The 16,562-nt window shown below is 37.5% G+C and overlaps 1 protein-coding gene across 1 annotated transcript in view; it reads right to left on the reverse strand.

Annotated features, from left to right (window-relative positions):
* Positions 1-16,562, reverse strand: part of LOC150084603 (delta(14)-sterol reductase TM7SF2-like) — a 152,102-nt gene that overhangs the window by 105,657 nt on the left and 29,883 nt on the right. Inside the window, exon 3 of the mRNA XM_090376303.1 lies at positions 6,297-6,542. Coding sequence (XP_090232429.1) covers positions 6,297-6,542 — 246 coding nt within the window. The remainder of the gene's footprint in view (positions 1-6,296; positions 6,543-16,562) is intronic.

The raw sequence follows: 16,562 nt of genomic DNA on the forward strand, positions 1-16,562 counted from the left end.
ATTCATACAAAGACACACAAAAATATCATATCAGCGATATGAACAACATTATTTACCTAATAAAATGTCAACCTAACTGCAATGCATGTTACATTGGTAGCACAACTTCAAAATATGGTTCTATTAAAACATCAAACACACGTGCGTACTACCACTACAATAGTTTTAAGACAGGCCAAACCAACACAGAACTAGCATCACATGTTCAATCTCACAATCACACCCCCTTAGTAGACTCAGCCATTCCCATTATCAAATTAAAATCCAGATTTAAAATCTTCCAATATAAAGCCCTATTCATAGAATGGTTCCGCCGCCATTCCAATCTCCAAGTATTAAATACCAAACTACCTTACAACATTGCACCGGCTTGGAATCTCATGCACCTGAGATTTCCACATGTAACCAGGAGCATCATGGGAACTTAGCTTTCTTAAATACACGCGTTCACTCTCAACCCATCATTGCCAACTGAAGACGGGGATAACAAAAGCCACTTGTTATGGCTATTGGCCTCCAGTATTAACCATTTATTTTCAACTTTAATATTGACAACCAAGGACGAAGACGTGCACTTCTACTTCCTTGCGCATAATTTAACTTCTGTTTTTAAACCCCAACTTACTTAGTCCTAATTTAAATTAAAATTATCATCCACCCTATTCAAACATCAATTGCAGATTATAAAAAAAAGTGAGTACCATAATAAATTAAGCTATGCTATCATATTAAGTCAATTATAAATGGTATTTTAAGTAATTTACAATTATCGAATTCAAAATTTTATTAATTTTAGACAATGCCCCGGGCCACCCACCAGCACTTTCTGATTTGTATGAAAACGTGAAAGTTATTTTTTTACCTCCAAATACAACAAGTCTTTTACAGCCTATGGATCAAGGCATAATCACTACTTTTAAGAGATTACAACATCAGGAAAGCAATAGACAATATTCATGAGTCATGGTCTGAAATAACATCCAGAAATATAACAGCAGTTTGGAAGCATATTTTGCCACATTGCACAAATGATTTCTGTAGTTTCACTCATATCAACACTGTTATTGATGAAATAGCAAATATTGGAAGAGATCTAGGCTTTGATGAAATCGACAACAGTGATGTTCGCGAATTGCTGGAATCACATTCAGAACAATTAAGTGATTCTGATCTCCTTAATACTGATGAACAACGAGCATATGACGAGGTGGAAATTTGCAAGGAAGAAAATGTTCAAGAAAAGAAATTGACATTAAAAGAACTTGAAGAAATATTTCGCACAGCTGAAAATTTGAAAGAACTAATCATAGATGCAGACCCAGATATCGAGCGCAGCATGAAAATTCGCAGGAACAATGAAAAAGATGTGTATCCATACAAGCAAATTTATGATGAAAGGAATAAAGAAAAGTCTGCGCAAACCTGCCTTTTGAAATATTTTACAAAGAAATAAAGTGAGTTATATATTGTAATTTTTTAATTTAAATAAACTTTTGATTACTGTACTGCAAATATTTATAATTATCCTTTGCTTTTATACTGATGTACATTAAATTGCCATAAAAAAACTGTATTTCTAAAAATATCAATTGGTATATTGTAGGTCTTGGAAAGAATTAGGCTATTTTGTATTGATTATTAACTTCAATTAGCGCGATTTCGCATAGCATGCCATTTTCGCGGAGCCAATTAATAGCGCTAATCGAGGGATTCCTGTAGTTGTTTTTGTAGAATTTCAGAAGCATCAGTGACTAAGGCCCTATTGCTCCATATATACTGTTGTTCTGTAGTCTATTTTATGTTTGCTGGATGAAAAACCCAAATTTCGGGGAGAAAAAACCATGCCACCCTCACCTGAGACCAACAAATAAACATGCTGTGAAAAAGGTCCATAAAAATTCCTTGTGTCGTCAATTGGACTCAAACTCAAGTTGTTGTTGTTGTTGTTGTTTGGTTTTTAGGAGCATTAGCAACTAAGACAATATTGCTCCATGATATGCGGTGGTCATTCCCTGACCTTTCCGCATCCTCCATATTTGGTGGTGACGGGCTCGAACCCCGGTCTAATCAAGAAGTGTGTGCTACGCACTGCTGCTCCTTCCCACCTGGCTACGGAGGCGCCTCAAACTCAAGTCTTTTCAACCCAGTGTGGGAGGACAGCAATTCTACCAACTGTGCTACCCACACAGGCACTTCAAGAAAGATACTGTTGCAGACTTGACTGTCAGGAGCATTTACAAAGCTTCACCAGAAGGAAAAGATCTGAACTCTTTTGTTTTACTAACCTAGCTGAATGACACTCAGCACTGCTATGAGGAATTGTTAAAATGCCAAACATGACTTGGGATAATTTTTTATATTTCAAACTTCCTCGTGCACTTATCAATTCCCAACCAAGGACCACTGCTGGTCTTCTGCAATTTTACATCTTTACTTCTTTGGTATCTTACTGAAATACATTCTTAATCAGCTTTGGAACACAAGTAGAAATGCCTGCACATTATAGAGAACAAGGAGTTTCTATTTTGCAATGTACACTAGCACACCTGACAGCAAATTCATTATTAAAATAAGCAGAATTTTTTTTAAATGCAATTTATTGTAGTCCCACTTTTTTTGCAAAATGAAAATGATGGAGAAACCATTTCAACAACTATACAATGATGGTGAGTGGAGATTGGCTCAAACTGAATAAAAGACAGATTCCCTATTGTAAATGTAGAGTTGGCAACTATGCACATTTCAAATTATGGTATCAAACAAAAATGCAAACCTAGAATAATTACTTCATATACAAATTATTGCCTTAGGTCTAGAACACTCTTGGTCTGTGAAAAATCAGTGGTGATCCTGATGCACACCATGGTCTACATCAGGACTAACATGTAGCCCCTGTACAAGGTTCAGAAGAACCAAGCCACCTATGCTGAACAAGATACTGATGAATGAAAACCAAGAGGCTTCTGTATTTCTTAGCTTTCCCATTCCACAATTATTTGAGCACCACATATTTTGAAATTCTCTCTCTCTCTCTCTCTCTCTCTCTCTCTCTCCCCCCCCCGACAACAATGACTACTTTCCCAACCTTTCTCACTCCTATTATCCTTGAATGTCCTCCAATCTTTGCTTCTTCTATTTACTTTCTTCAGCCAATGAGTATACACAGACCACCTAAGGCAAACAGTACTTGGCTTTCAGTTATGAAAATAAATACTCCTTTCTTTAACAATTAGTGAAAATAAGAAATTTCAATTTCAAATAATATTATTTCAATAATACTGAAAATTTTAAAATAATATTTCAAAATACAGTTGAACCTCTATATAACGAAATCGATCATTTGCTTGAAAAAATTTGTTAAACAGAAATTTTGTTATAAAGAAATATGACCTTTTCAACAATGGAAAATACTGTAATTCAACAATCAGAAATATAGTAAAAGATGGGAAATAAATCAGAAATAAGTGAGAATGAATAAATTTTCTAACATTTTAAAACAATTAATTTATTAATACATACATATTAAGAAATGGCTACTTACATGATGGCCACAATATATTAGTACACTTTTAAGAATTACTTCACAAAATATTTGGTTAATTTTTGTTGTACACTGGATTTTACTGTACATTGTTCACAAAAACATTTGCATTTGTTTAAACACTCAAATATATTCTCTGGCACATTTTCTTCACAGTGAAGGCCTGGATACAAAGTTTCAAATGCTGCCAACATTCCATGTTTGGAAGGTTTAATATTACCCTCATTGACTTTGTTGCCCTCATTTTTATCCAACTGATTGTCACTAGTTCTTTAAATACTCTCCAAAATGTTAAGTCACTCGGATATTCTGCTACTATGACATCATTATCAACTCCTAAAAATTCTTCAAGAACAATTTCTCCACTGATCAAACCTCTCGATTGGAGTTCTTCCGAAGATTGCCCAATATCTTGTAGTAGTTCACCCCTCTCATCGTTGTTACGAGGGGCATTCAAGAAATAAGTTATACCTGCCGCCATCTCTTGGTATAACTGCGCAACAAATGTGGTGCCTGCACGGAATGGAGTTCATATCGTGCGCCCCCTGATAGGTGAGTTTCGTTGACGTAGTGGTAACAGTTGTGTAGGAGCAAGCTTTCATAATGGCATGTCAGCTAGAATGTTACTCCAAGTTCGAGGTATGCGGAACAATATGATTTTTGTGGACGAAACGTCTGAATTGTTCTGAGATTCATCATGAAATAATGGTGGTGTATGGGGAAAATGCAATGTTGCATCCAACCATAGTGAAGTGGTGCCAGCAGTTTGAAAGTGGTCGCACAGAATTGATGGATGCTGATCAAAAAGGAAGGCCATTGCAATAAGGGAAGACTGACAGTCACAGAAATGGCAAAGGAGTTAGATATTTCGATAGGCAGTTTTCATTTCATTGTCCACGAACATCTTGACTATTGCAAATTGTGCGAATGATGGGTTCCTTGTTCACTGACAGACGAACACAAAGGTCAATGGTTTTTGTCTTCTCTAGCCTTCCTTCAACCCTATTCTGCAGAAGGCCATGACTTCTTACACCGCATCATCATCATCACTGGTGATGAAACATAGGTGCACCATTTCACCCCAGAAATGAAGAGAGCATCTATGGAATAGAGAGACACAACATTGCCTGTGCGGAAGAAATTCAAAGTTGCACCATCAGCAGGAAAGGTCATGGCCACCATGTTTTTCGACTGTGAAGGAGTTTTTTACATGGAATTATGGCAAAAGGCACAATAAGCAAAGGTGTTGTTCTCGTTCAAGGACAACGCTATGACACACAATGCACACACAACAAGACACTTGCTCCAAAGTTTTGGATGGGAGGTATGGCAACATCCGCCGTACAGTCCCAATCTTTTGCCTTGTGACTATCACATCTTTGGCAAACTGAAAGAACATCTAGGGGGACACCAATTTGCAAATGATGAGCAGGTGCAAACAGCAGTTTGACGGTGGCTGAATGACCAAGGAGTGGATTTCTATCATCAAGAAATTGAACGTTTAGTCACACATTCCAAGAGGTGTTTACACCAACTTGGTGACTATGTGGAAAAGTAGTGCAAGGTATGTGCTTTCTATTGCATAATGTTACATACCTCAATAAATGTCTCTGGGGCTACAATGGTCAAGTGCAATTTATTTTTTGAATTACCTTCGTAATTGGCATTTTAGTAAAACCTGCTTTTCTGAAACAATTCTTAATTGTTGTTTCCATCACATCTTGGCTCCCCTACGTTTGCCAACTCTGATATGCACATCAGCAAATCTATAACAGAATCTATAGGTTGGTTGTTTGGTTTCAATTTTCGGTATAATTTTTTTCGGTATGCATCTTTGATAGTACTTCTTCAAATTCTTGTAAAGCTTTGGTCCATTGGCTGCAGTTTAGATGAGGTATTTGGAGGGAAGAAAACAAGCATGAAACTTGTAAGTTTCGGAATTACCAACTGAAGGTGGGCAGGGCAGTTGTCTACATTTAATGCGATTTTTCTGTTTTCTTTCATCATCTTTCTATCAAATTTTAAAAATCCACTGTTCAAATATTTCATTTGTTATCCAATTTTTTTTTGTTGCAGTTGTCTTTACTTTACTCCTTTGAAACATCAGGGTTGTTTACTTTTTCTTACCAAAAGCTTCAGTTTTTCATTACCAACCATATTTGCACCAACCAAGACTGTAATTCTCTCCTTACTATTTTTACCACCTAAACATTTACCATCTTTAAAAGTCAGTGTCTTGTTTGGCAAACATTTAAAAAATAGAGCTGTTTCATCCACAAGAATTAATCCCTTTAGCTCTTAAAACCTAAAAGGATTAATTTTTAATCCTTTTAGTTATTAATTCTTGCTTTATACAGCTTCAGCTCTATTGCCTAAAGGCAAGAGGTGCAAACAACGAATACACAGAAGTGCAAACAAATGAATACACAGATCTCTCAAAATCAGTTCATTATGTGGAAATTGTTTTTGTTATGCAGACACTATTTTCAATGTAATGATAGAGGGGAAATCAAAACAATTCACCAAACAGAAAAATTCACTATTGAAGGTTTTATGGTTTTATTGAATTCACTATTGAAGGTTTTATGGAAGAGAGGTCTGACTGTATATAATTATATATCTGGAGCTATTCATAAAATTTAGAACATTAAACAAGTCACTGTATAACATTTCATAGTGTATAGTGCTAACGAAAAAAAAATAGTTCAAGTAACAGATAATATTTTGACTTATAAATATATAATAAAATACTTACTTTTGTACAAGCAATATATATTGTGATTACTGCTAAAGGCATGAATAAAACTTGAAAAAATGTCCAGGTTGGACTTTTCGGCAAGGAATCCATGTTAGTTTTAATACCAGTATCATCTTCTATTTCTCTTTCTAATGTTTCTTTTAATACCTTTTCTTCATCGTCTTTTGTAGAATTTTGTATTTGAGATATTTCAGTTTCTGTTTTTTTGTTGCCTACATCAGAAGTTGACATTAAATTGAATGCCTAAAAAAAATGCACAAGCCATTAATATTTTAGCCATTAAGTTTAAGAATAATTGATAAGTTTGTGGCCTAAGTGTAAAAAAAGAGATTCCCCATCTAATATCCAATTATAATAATTAGTTATCTTTTAATGTGTTGCAAAATTTCAGGAGGAAAATGTGAGGGGAAGCACATTGGGGAATAACGTATAAATTTGTGCTCCAAGCTGACATAAAATATCTGAAAAGCTTAACCAAAATATTAAAAGGCTTAACCAAAAAAATTCATGATACAATGGGAACAATTTGTGATGACACTGTTATTGTTACTTATTCTAAGGTAACAAAAGAACTCTGCTGCAGATTTCATACCTGCAAGAGGCAGCACAAAAGACAATGCAAGAAGTTAATATTTTCAACTAAGGATTTATATGATATGTGCTTTTAGACCAAAGGGTAACTAACTACCAGACATATAGCTAATATGTCGGGCAGTCATGAAAGAGCTTGGGATATTCTAAGCCAGTGGTTCCCAAACTACTGTGATCTACGGATCCTTTCAAAAACCAAAAAAATTTGACGGACTTCAAAAATCAAAAAAAAGTTTGTGGACCCCTATATAAACTGAGTGATCATTGAATTATGACCACCCCTATGAAAACTGAATGCAACCTGTTGACCATGTGAGGTACGAGACTGTGCAGTAGTCGACTTACGTAGCATAGATAAGGTTAGGTAGTAAAATTCCGAGCGTTATGGGTAAAAGAAAGGATTTATCGGACTTTGATAAAAGACAGATTGTGGGAGCTTGATGAGCTGGTGCCTCAATTTCCCAAAGACTAAAGTGTTAAAGTGTACCGGGACTGCGTCAAAATGGTCAAACAACGACCCGATGGCAAAACTGAAAAGGTCAGCCAAGGGTTGATGTTAGAGGTGAGCACCGGGGTCCGGGTCATCGGACCCCGGTGCTCAACGCTAACATCAACCCTTGTCAGCAAGAGTTGACTACCCAATACAACATGGGCCAGCCCGGAACAATATCTGGCATGACCATGTGTTGCATGCTCGCACATATGGGCTATTATCAGCAGATGACCCCTATGGCATCCTCTCCTAACTAAGGTTCATTGACGTAAAAGACTCGCCTGGTGCAAAGAACATGCAAGTTGGACGTTAGAAGAGTGGAAGAAGGTGTGCTGGTCGGATGAGTCACATTATTTACCCAAAACCGTGGATGGTCGTGTATGGATTTGGCATCAACAATGCGAGGCTCTTGATCCATCATGCATGGTATCAAAAGTGCAGGCCGGTGGAGGCGGTTGTATGGTGTGGGGCATGTTTCACTGGCAGGAACTTGGACCCCTGGTGCATGTTAAACAATATATCAATGGTCTCCGATATTGTCACTGCTTGCTAACCATGTACACCCCGCTATGTTACACTTTTTCCCGAATGGCGATGGTGTCTTCCAAGATGACAACGTGCAGAGCCATCAGGCACTTGACATGCAGGCATGGTTTGAGAAACACAGTTCTGACTTCCAGCATATCGATTGGCCTCTGAACTCCACCGATATCAATCCCATAGAGCACTTGTGGGGCACTATGGAAAGGCATATCAGGTGTCTGGATACACCAATCACCTCCTGCATTGCTAGCCACATTACACACAGCTTGGTTGGCCATACCTCCTGAACGCTTCCGACATCTTGTTGAATCAGTGCCACATTGGATAGCTGCTGTACTGAGGGCAAAAGAGGACCTACGAAGTATTAGGTAGGTGGTAATAATTCAGTGATCACTATGTATATAACAGGCGCCTCCGTAGCCAGGTGGGAAGGAGCAGCAGTGCGTAGCACACGCTTCTTGATTAGACCGGGGTTCGAGCCTGTCACCACCAAATACGGAGGATGTGGAAAGGTCAGGGAATGACCACCGCATATCCCGGAGCAATATGGCCTTAGTTGCTAATGCTCCTAAAAACCAAATAACTAACTAACTAACTAACTATGTATATAACATATGCATATATAGTTTTGTGTGTGTGTGTGTGTGTGTGTGTGTATACAGAGTCCAGTCACAATATTATGACCACCCACCAATGCAGACATCACACACGCCTAGCAAATCATAAAGCGCACGTATCAAGTTCATACACTGCAAGCATATAAGGCTTGCTGTCCAGCATCCATGAACATAGTAACAGCCTCTGTCATGGGCAAAGCACACGACCTATCAGACGTGGAAAAAGGCATGATCATCGGCTATCGGGCCAGTGGTGCCAGCATTTCTGAAACAGCAGACTTTGTGAAATGCTCATGTGCCACAGTGGTGAAAGTGTATCAAGACTGGACAAATGGGACAGTTTTGATAACCCGACGTGCCAATTGTGGAGCCCCATGCACCATTAATCCCAGAGGTGAATGTCGGCTCAAACAGTTGGTCAGGACCGATCGGCACACTACTGTTGCTCAACTGGCCATTCAAATTAACTGCGGGACCAACAGAAAGGTCTCCAACATGACAGTGCAATGAACCTTGTTGTGCTTTGGGTTCCAGAGTAGTTGGTGACAGCACCCATGCTGACAGCCATTCATAACAAACAATGCCATCAGTTTGCACAGCAATACCGACACTGGACCCCGGCCGAGTGGCAACGAGTGGTCTTCTCCGATGAGTCACAGTTTCTGCTCCACCGAGTGGATGGACAGTGGCGTATTATGTTGAAAAATTATACTTCACACCAACCAGCAATTGTAATTTTGTAATTTTACTGCAAACTAAAATACATGCAATAGATAAAACTGGTAAAAACAGATGTATTTACAATAAATATGAAATGACGGTTAAAATAAAATGAAATGATGTTTAAAATATGACTAAAATGGAAGTTAAAATAATATTAAAATATAATAGTGATAAAAGCACTAAAAACTGTAGCTTTCGGAGACAACAGACTCCTTTCTCAACAGTGTGCTTCTGTTGTACGACAACATCCTTAAATAGGAGGCCCACGGCACTCGTCACATGGTTCCACAGGAATATGGTTGGAATTTCCCACCTGCGTACTGGAACCGGAAATGGCTCAGGAGTGCACCACCAAAAACCGATCATCTCGTTCAAGAACGATGTCTTCAAGGAGGGGATGCATACGGACACCCCCACCGAGTGGATGGACAGTGGCGTATTATGTTGAAAAATTATACTTCACACCAACCAGCAATTGTAATTTTGTAATTTTACTGCAAACTAAAATACATGCAATAGATAAAACTGGTAAAAACAGATGTATTTACAATAAATATGAAATGACGGTTAAAATAAAATGAAATGATGTTTAAAATATGACTAAAATGGAAGTTAAAATAATATTAAAATATAATAGTGATAAAAGCACTAAAAACTGTAGCTTTCGGAGACAACAGACTCCTTTCTCAACAGTGTGCTTCTGTTGTACGACAACATCCTTAAATAGGAGGCCCACGGCACTCGTCACATGGTTCCACAGGAATATGGTTGGAATTTCCCACCTGCGTACTGGAACCGGAAATGGCTCAGGAGTGCACCACCAAAAACCGATCATCTCGTTCAAGAACGATGTCTTCAAGGAGGGGATGCATACGGACACCCCTATCCCTGTTGATGGTGTTACCACTAGCTGCCCCCATGCACAGGCTCTCAAGCCATTTACGGTCCTAGAACCCATGAGCCCGGTCAGTGATGACCGCAGCTTCAGGGGAGATCTGGTGCTGCTTCTTCCAAAAATGTTCTGCCACAGCAGACTTCACATAATTTGCCGTTCTTATAGCACTCATGTGCTCACCCAGACGTTCTTTGAGTCGTTGCCCCGTCTCACCAACATAACAAACCCCACAGTCTGGGCACTTAATTTCATATACCACCCCACTGCTAACTTCTTTTGATATGGGGTCTTTAACTTGTGATATCACTGTGTGCAACCTCCGTCCCGGAAGCTGCACACAGCGTATCTGGCACCCATGGACTGTACATGCGATGCATTCAGTAAGGCCCAGATAGTAAGGAATGTATGCAGAAATAAATAATATTATTTTAACTTCCATTTTAGTCATATTTTAACCGTCATTTCATATTTATTGTAAATACATTTGTTTTTACCAGTTTTATCTATTGCATGTATTTTAGTTTGCAGTAAAATTACAATTGCTGGTTGGTGTGAAGTATAATTTTTCAACATGAATTTTCCCAACCTCTTAGGCCTGTTTGGAGACAGTGGCGTATTAGGCATGAAACCTCTGAGAACAGACGCCTGGACACAACTGTTGCAGAAGGCAGGTAGTGGGGGTGGCGTTATGGTCTGGGGAATGTTTTCATGGCATGGCTTGGGTCTGCTGATATCTCTGTAGGGCACCCTGAACACAAATGGTTACCTATCGATCGTTGCCGACCAGGTACAACTGTACATGTTGACCGTGTACCCTGAGGACAATGGTATCTATCAGCAAGACAATGCACCATGCCATGTCACCAGAATTGTCCCTGAGTGGTTTGAGGAGCACAACAAAGACTTCAACCTACTCCCTTGGCCACCGAATTCTCCGGATCTTAACCCATGTATGGGACCACCTCGATCGACACAGACAGACAGATGGATCCTCCACCAAGGAACCTACAGGAACTCCGGGGTGCATTGCAGTCTGCATGGTCATAGATACCCGTAGCAACCTTCCTCGAACTTATTGAGTCCCTCCCAAAGCGGCTGGCTGCTGCAAAAGGCACATATTCTGGATATAGGTATCCAGAATATGTGCCGTTTGCAGAGATATATATATATATATATATGGTCGACCACCATTTTGCAGACCCCCTGGAACTGGTTGACAGACCCCCAGGGGTCCACAGTTATGAGTTTGGGAAACGCTGTTTTAAGCAATGACTGAAAATTCCTAAAAACAGTGAAGTAGTTCTACTTTCATTCCATTGCAGAAAATAAGAACTATTTCATATTTTATGCAATAAAAGAAGTGAACTGGTAAGTTCCAATTCACTTAAAAAGAAGTGAGCAGTTCCTATTTAGGTTGTTTTCATTTTTCTGCTTTGTAGCAGAACAATAGTAGTTTGTACATATTATAAACATTATTTAAAATATTTTACTGTGCCATATAATAATACGATATTTATTCAAATAATAAAATAGAATAACAGGAATAATAATAATAAATGTTACTTTACTAATAAAGTATATTTTAATAACTTTAAAAGGCTGTGTAGCTTTTGTGGATTGAAAAGAAGGAAAAAATTTTATACATGTCAAAACAGACAGAAAGAGGTATGTTTTGAATGTTTAAATAAAATAAATGGCACTTAGATGAAACAGTAAAGTGTTAATATTCATATGATTATCAAATATAAAAAATAATCCAAACGACTGCAGACTAACTATGCAACACAGAGTGGAATGGCTGAGTCCCTTCCCTTTACTGACAGATATTTTAAATTTTCTACTGTGGATGAGTAAAATAGTAGGACATGACAACATACATTGTGTAGATTGAAAAAATTTATTTTTTAAATCTATAAAACAAAATTTCAACATGTCTGCAAAATCTCAAAAGGCTGTCTGCAAAATTTATGTGCAAAAAACCCAGTGAGAAACACTGTTCTAAATCACTCAAGCTGTAAATTCCTTTGAATTTGCATAGTTGTCCTCCCAGAGTGAAACTCTGGGACAGCTATGCAAAGTCAAAGGAATCCATAATTCGGTTTAATTGTATATAATATATTTAATTGTATTGTATATTCAATTGTATATATTTTCAGTTTTTAAGATATATTTTATTGTGCATTTTAATCATAGCCTACTATACTTTATATTCTTAGTTGTACATATTTTCAGTTTAATTGTAGATATAACATCCATTTAATTAGTCTGCTATTTTAATAAACTGTCAAAATCAGTGGAAGTAGTATATTATTAATAATATAATAAATCCATAATTCACTTAGCCAATATTTAGTGAAAAGAACACATAAATAATAATGAGTTAAAATGAGTAAGTTCTACAACTGGGCAGAAGTGCCAGGGTTGGAGTGGCAGGTCTCACCCCCAACAGTTCCCAACAATTTTGGCTCCATCTGAATCATTTATTATGTCATGACTAATAGTCAATGACCCAAATTTGCTGTTGGCCCCAAAAGCAATTGCTGTCGAGCAAAAGCAAACCCCTGAGAGGTGCTCATGGCAAGGCTGAAGGTGTGTGCAACCACCTTTTTTTTTTTTGTTATTTTAAATCAGTGAAGGTTGGTATACAGCCTCAATTAGTACAAATTTGAATAGTACAAAATTTGATTTAGTACAAATTATAAAATGATACCAGACCTTATTTAATATGAGTCAAAATTCGGTTAGTATGAGTTTTTATTCCAAATTGCACTGAAAATTACATGCATGTGGATTATCAATAACTCACACCGTGCCTTGTTGTCAGTCCGCTTCTGCCTACTGTTGTGTGAAGATGTGCTGCAGCTTGTTACCCTATATCCGTGTACAGTACTGTATTATATTTTAATATTTTGATAAACTGCCCTTAGCAAACAAATGGAAGAATACTTGTACAAGTGCAAAAAAGCGGAGACTTGTTATTACATTAGAACAAAAATTTGATATAATAAAACAACATGCACATGCTGAGAGCAATTCTAAAATAGGCCAAAGAAATAACTGCAAGCAATACATTTTGCCTCATTGCGCAAATAATTTTGATTGTTTTCCCTCTCAAATGCAAGCTGTCATTGAAGAAATAACAGACATTGGAAGATGGCTTGGTTTAGATGAACTGGACACTACAAATGTCAGTGACTTGCTTGAATCACACTTGGAAGAAAATTTTTTTTTTTTTTTTTTTGACTGATGGAGACCTAATTTTGATCAACTGACTGACCTAAATTTGATCAGCTGATCAAATGACTGATGGAGACCTAATTTTGATCAACAGCATGCATTTGAAGCCAACAATGCTGATGGAGAAGTAAACAATGTGCAAATGACAGAGTTCACCATCAAAGAATACAAAAAAATATTTCAAACTCTGGAAACTTTAAAACAACAAGTTATGGGTGCCAACCCCAATGTCAACTGAAGCATGCAAGTCCACCAAGATATGGATAAAGTTTTCAACAACCACAAGCACATGTATGAGGTCTTAGAGAAAGAGAACACAGTTCAGTCTAGCCTGCTAAAATATTTTAATAAAATGTAATAACATTTTCTTTGGTTAGTTTATAATATATAAACTTGAATCAGAAATACATTTTTATTATCCTTTGGTAATACTGTACAGTATACACTTTAATAAACATATAAAAATTGTGCCTAAAATTTTTATTGTACATTTTCATTGGGGTGGGACCAATTATCATACTTTGTTGTGTTATAATAGCTTTGAAAGCATGTACTTCATTTAATACGATGGTTTCACAGGATTCATTATTCATACTAATTGAGGATTTGCCGTATAATTATAAATTACTTTCGTTCCTTGATGCTCTACTATCAACTAATTTAAAGCATTATTACTTATTCCTACACGAGTAAACATAGTGACACATATAAACAAAACATACATAATAATCCCTCTATCCTATTCCATAAAATTAACGTGTTGCCTCTATTGTTCTCCCAACTCCACTAATTGTTCAGAACTTTTTAACATCCTTTCATTGAAACTTCACTTCTCTAGTCTAATTTTGAATGTAATTTTCGTTGGAGATTAATGAAAATCAAAACTCTAGCTAGCTTCAGTTTTCTAGTTATGCAGATCTGGGTAGTCAAGTTGCTGAGGCTTTTGATATTACCAATGAACTCACACAGCTTATTAAATTATCTACCAGAACAACTAATAATCACAACCACATACCCAACAAACTTGATCTTTTCTTCACCAACCCTTCCAATTACACAATCAATATTAGTGGTCCTCTAAGAACCTCAGATTACAACTTGGTCTTCTCGCTCTCACTCACTCAAAGCCATTCTCATCCTCATATGGTTTAAAATAAGAGGAATATCAAACAGGACAATCACGTGATTTCTGTTCTTTTCCATGGTTGGATTACAGTTTTAAATCTTTTGATCCCAATGCTTTGCTCAGATGCAATGTTAAGATAATTATTCTTGTAAAGATGAAATACTTTATTCTTTACTCCACCTTAAAACCTCATCTTTTATCTAAATCTTGGTTTTCCAATAAATTTAACACCAGGGGCTCTCACCGGGTGAGTATGGGCTTGGCACACCCAGGACCCTGAGCTGGATATCATCATTCTTCTCTTTCTTGGTGATTCCTTTCCCTTCTACTTCTGACTTTCATTCTCTTTCATATTCTCTCTCTCAGGGTAATTCAGAATTTTTTTTTTTTTTTTTTTTTTGGCTGGTGCAGCATAAGCCTCAGGCTTCCTTGCACTATATGGCTAATAATAATAATGTGCTAAGGCTGTTCAAGATAAGAATGTTGCAACATTGCAATTGGCTTGCACCCAAATTTGCAGCTACATTTTCTGTCTACACTAAAGCTTACAGCAATTGTAAACCAGTGTGTAATCAATCAAACTTGATTTTGAATAGGCTAAGAGCAGAAAACTTGCTTCTTCTCCAAACGTCAGTGGCACGTTCCCAGGACTGTACTTATAAATAGCTTCGGGCCTCATAATAGAGGGTGCCTCTGTAATCTGAAATTTTTTAATTTTTTTTTTTTTTAATGCCCTGATCTAAACTAGGGGCCACTTGTACCTACCATGTAAACAGAGGCGGGTGGATGACTCATTTCTCCGAAAGAACAAATTAATTTCCAGAATAAAGGAAAATCACTCTCTCCTAATTCTTTAATAGGGTGTACCAGTAGAACTAGGGCTTAGAGGGGAACAGGTATCCTGTGTGTTATCAGACACTCAGCCTAAAACACTGATGGATCCAATATCTCTCTATTACAGAAGATTTAGGAGAAATCCGGTTGGCCTGCCTCCCTAAAATCCACTCATACACACCTTCTCGATGGTAAGCCCTGTTACGTCACTTAGGTGGCAACGAACGTGTAGAGTGGTTCTCTTCAAGACGCCTGGTCAACGTGAAGAGGAAAAGACCAAACCCTCCAGCAATGAGAGCACAACAATACAAATGGCCCTCAGTCCCCAGCAGCTTTCACTCTCCCTCTTACGGCAGCGAGAGGATCAGAGTGGAAGCAGAGGGTGCTAAGAATCTCTGGGTACGACCAGGCTGCCATGCACGGAAATTGAACTTGGCCTGTTATAACGTACGATCACTCATCGGTGAAGACAGGATATTAGAGCTGGAAAAGGAATTAGAAAATGTGAATTGGAATATCATCGGTTTGGCTGAAACAAGAAGAAGAAATGAATCGCTTATAAGTTTATCAAGTGGAAATCTGCTGTACACCAATGGAAACAGTGAAAGGAGTGAAGGTAGAGTTGGGTTTCTGGTCCATAAAGATTTTAAAAACAACATTTTGGAATTCAAAAGTACATCACCAAGGGTGTCAAGACTAATACTCAAGATTTCTAAGAGGTACAAGCTAAAGATTATAATGATTTATGCACCAACATCGAGCCATGATGATGAAGAGGTTGAAGAAATGTACACTGAAATTGAGAGTCTTCTAGATGAGCAGAAAACCCACTACACTATTATTATGGGGGACTTCAATGCTAAGGTTGGAAAAAGGCAAAACAGCGCAAAAAAGGCAAAAGAGGAACTATAGGAAATTTTGGAATTGGTGAAAGAAATGAAAGAGGTGAAAGACTTGTGGAATTTGCAGAATCTCAAGGAATGTCAGTAATGAACACTTTTTTCAAGAAAAGGGTGAACAGAAAGTGGACATGGAAGAGTCCAAATGGATTAACAACTAATGAAATCGACTTCATCCTCACTAACAGAAGATATATTGTGAATGATGTTACCGTCCTGAATAAGGTAAATGTTGGAAGTGATCACAGAATGGTAAGATGTACAATTGATATAGATGTAGGAAAGGAAAGGAAAAAACTGACTCG

The sequence above is a fragment of the Mastigoproctus giganteus genome, chromosome 6 (assembly GCF_048544385.1).
Source record: "Mastigoproctus giganteus isolate SK-2022 chromosome 6, ASM4854438v1, whole genome shotgun sequence".
NCBI classification, from domain to species: domain Eukaryota; kingdom Metazoa; phylum Arthropoda; class Arachnida; order Uropygi; family Thelyphonidae; genus Mastigoproctus; species Mastigoproctus giganteus.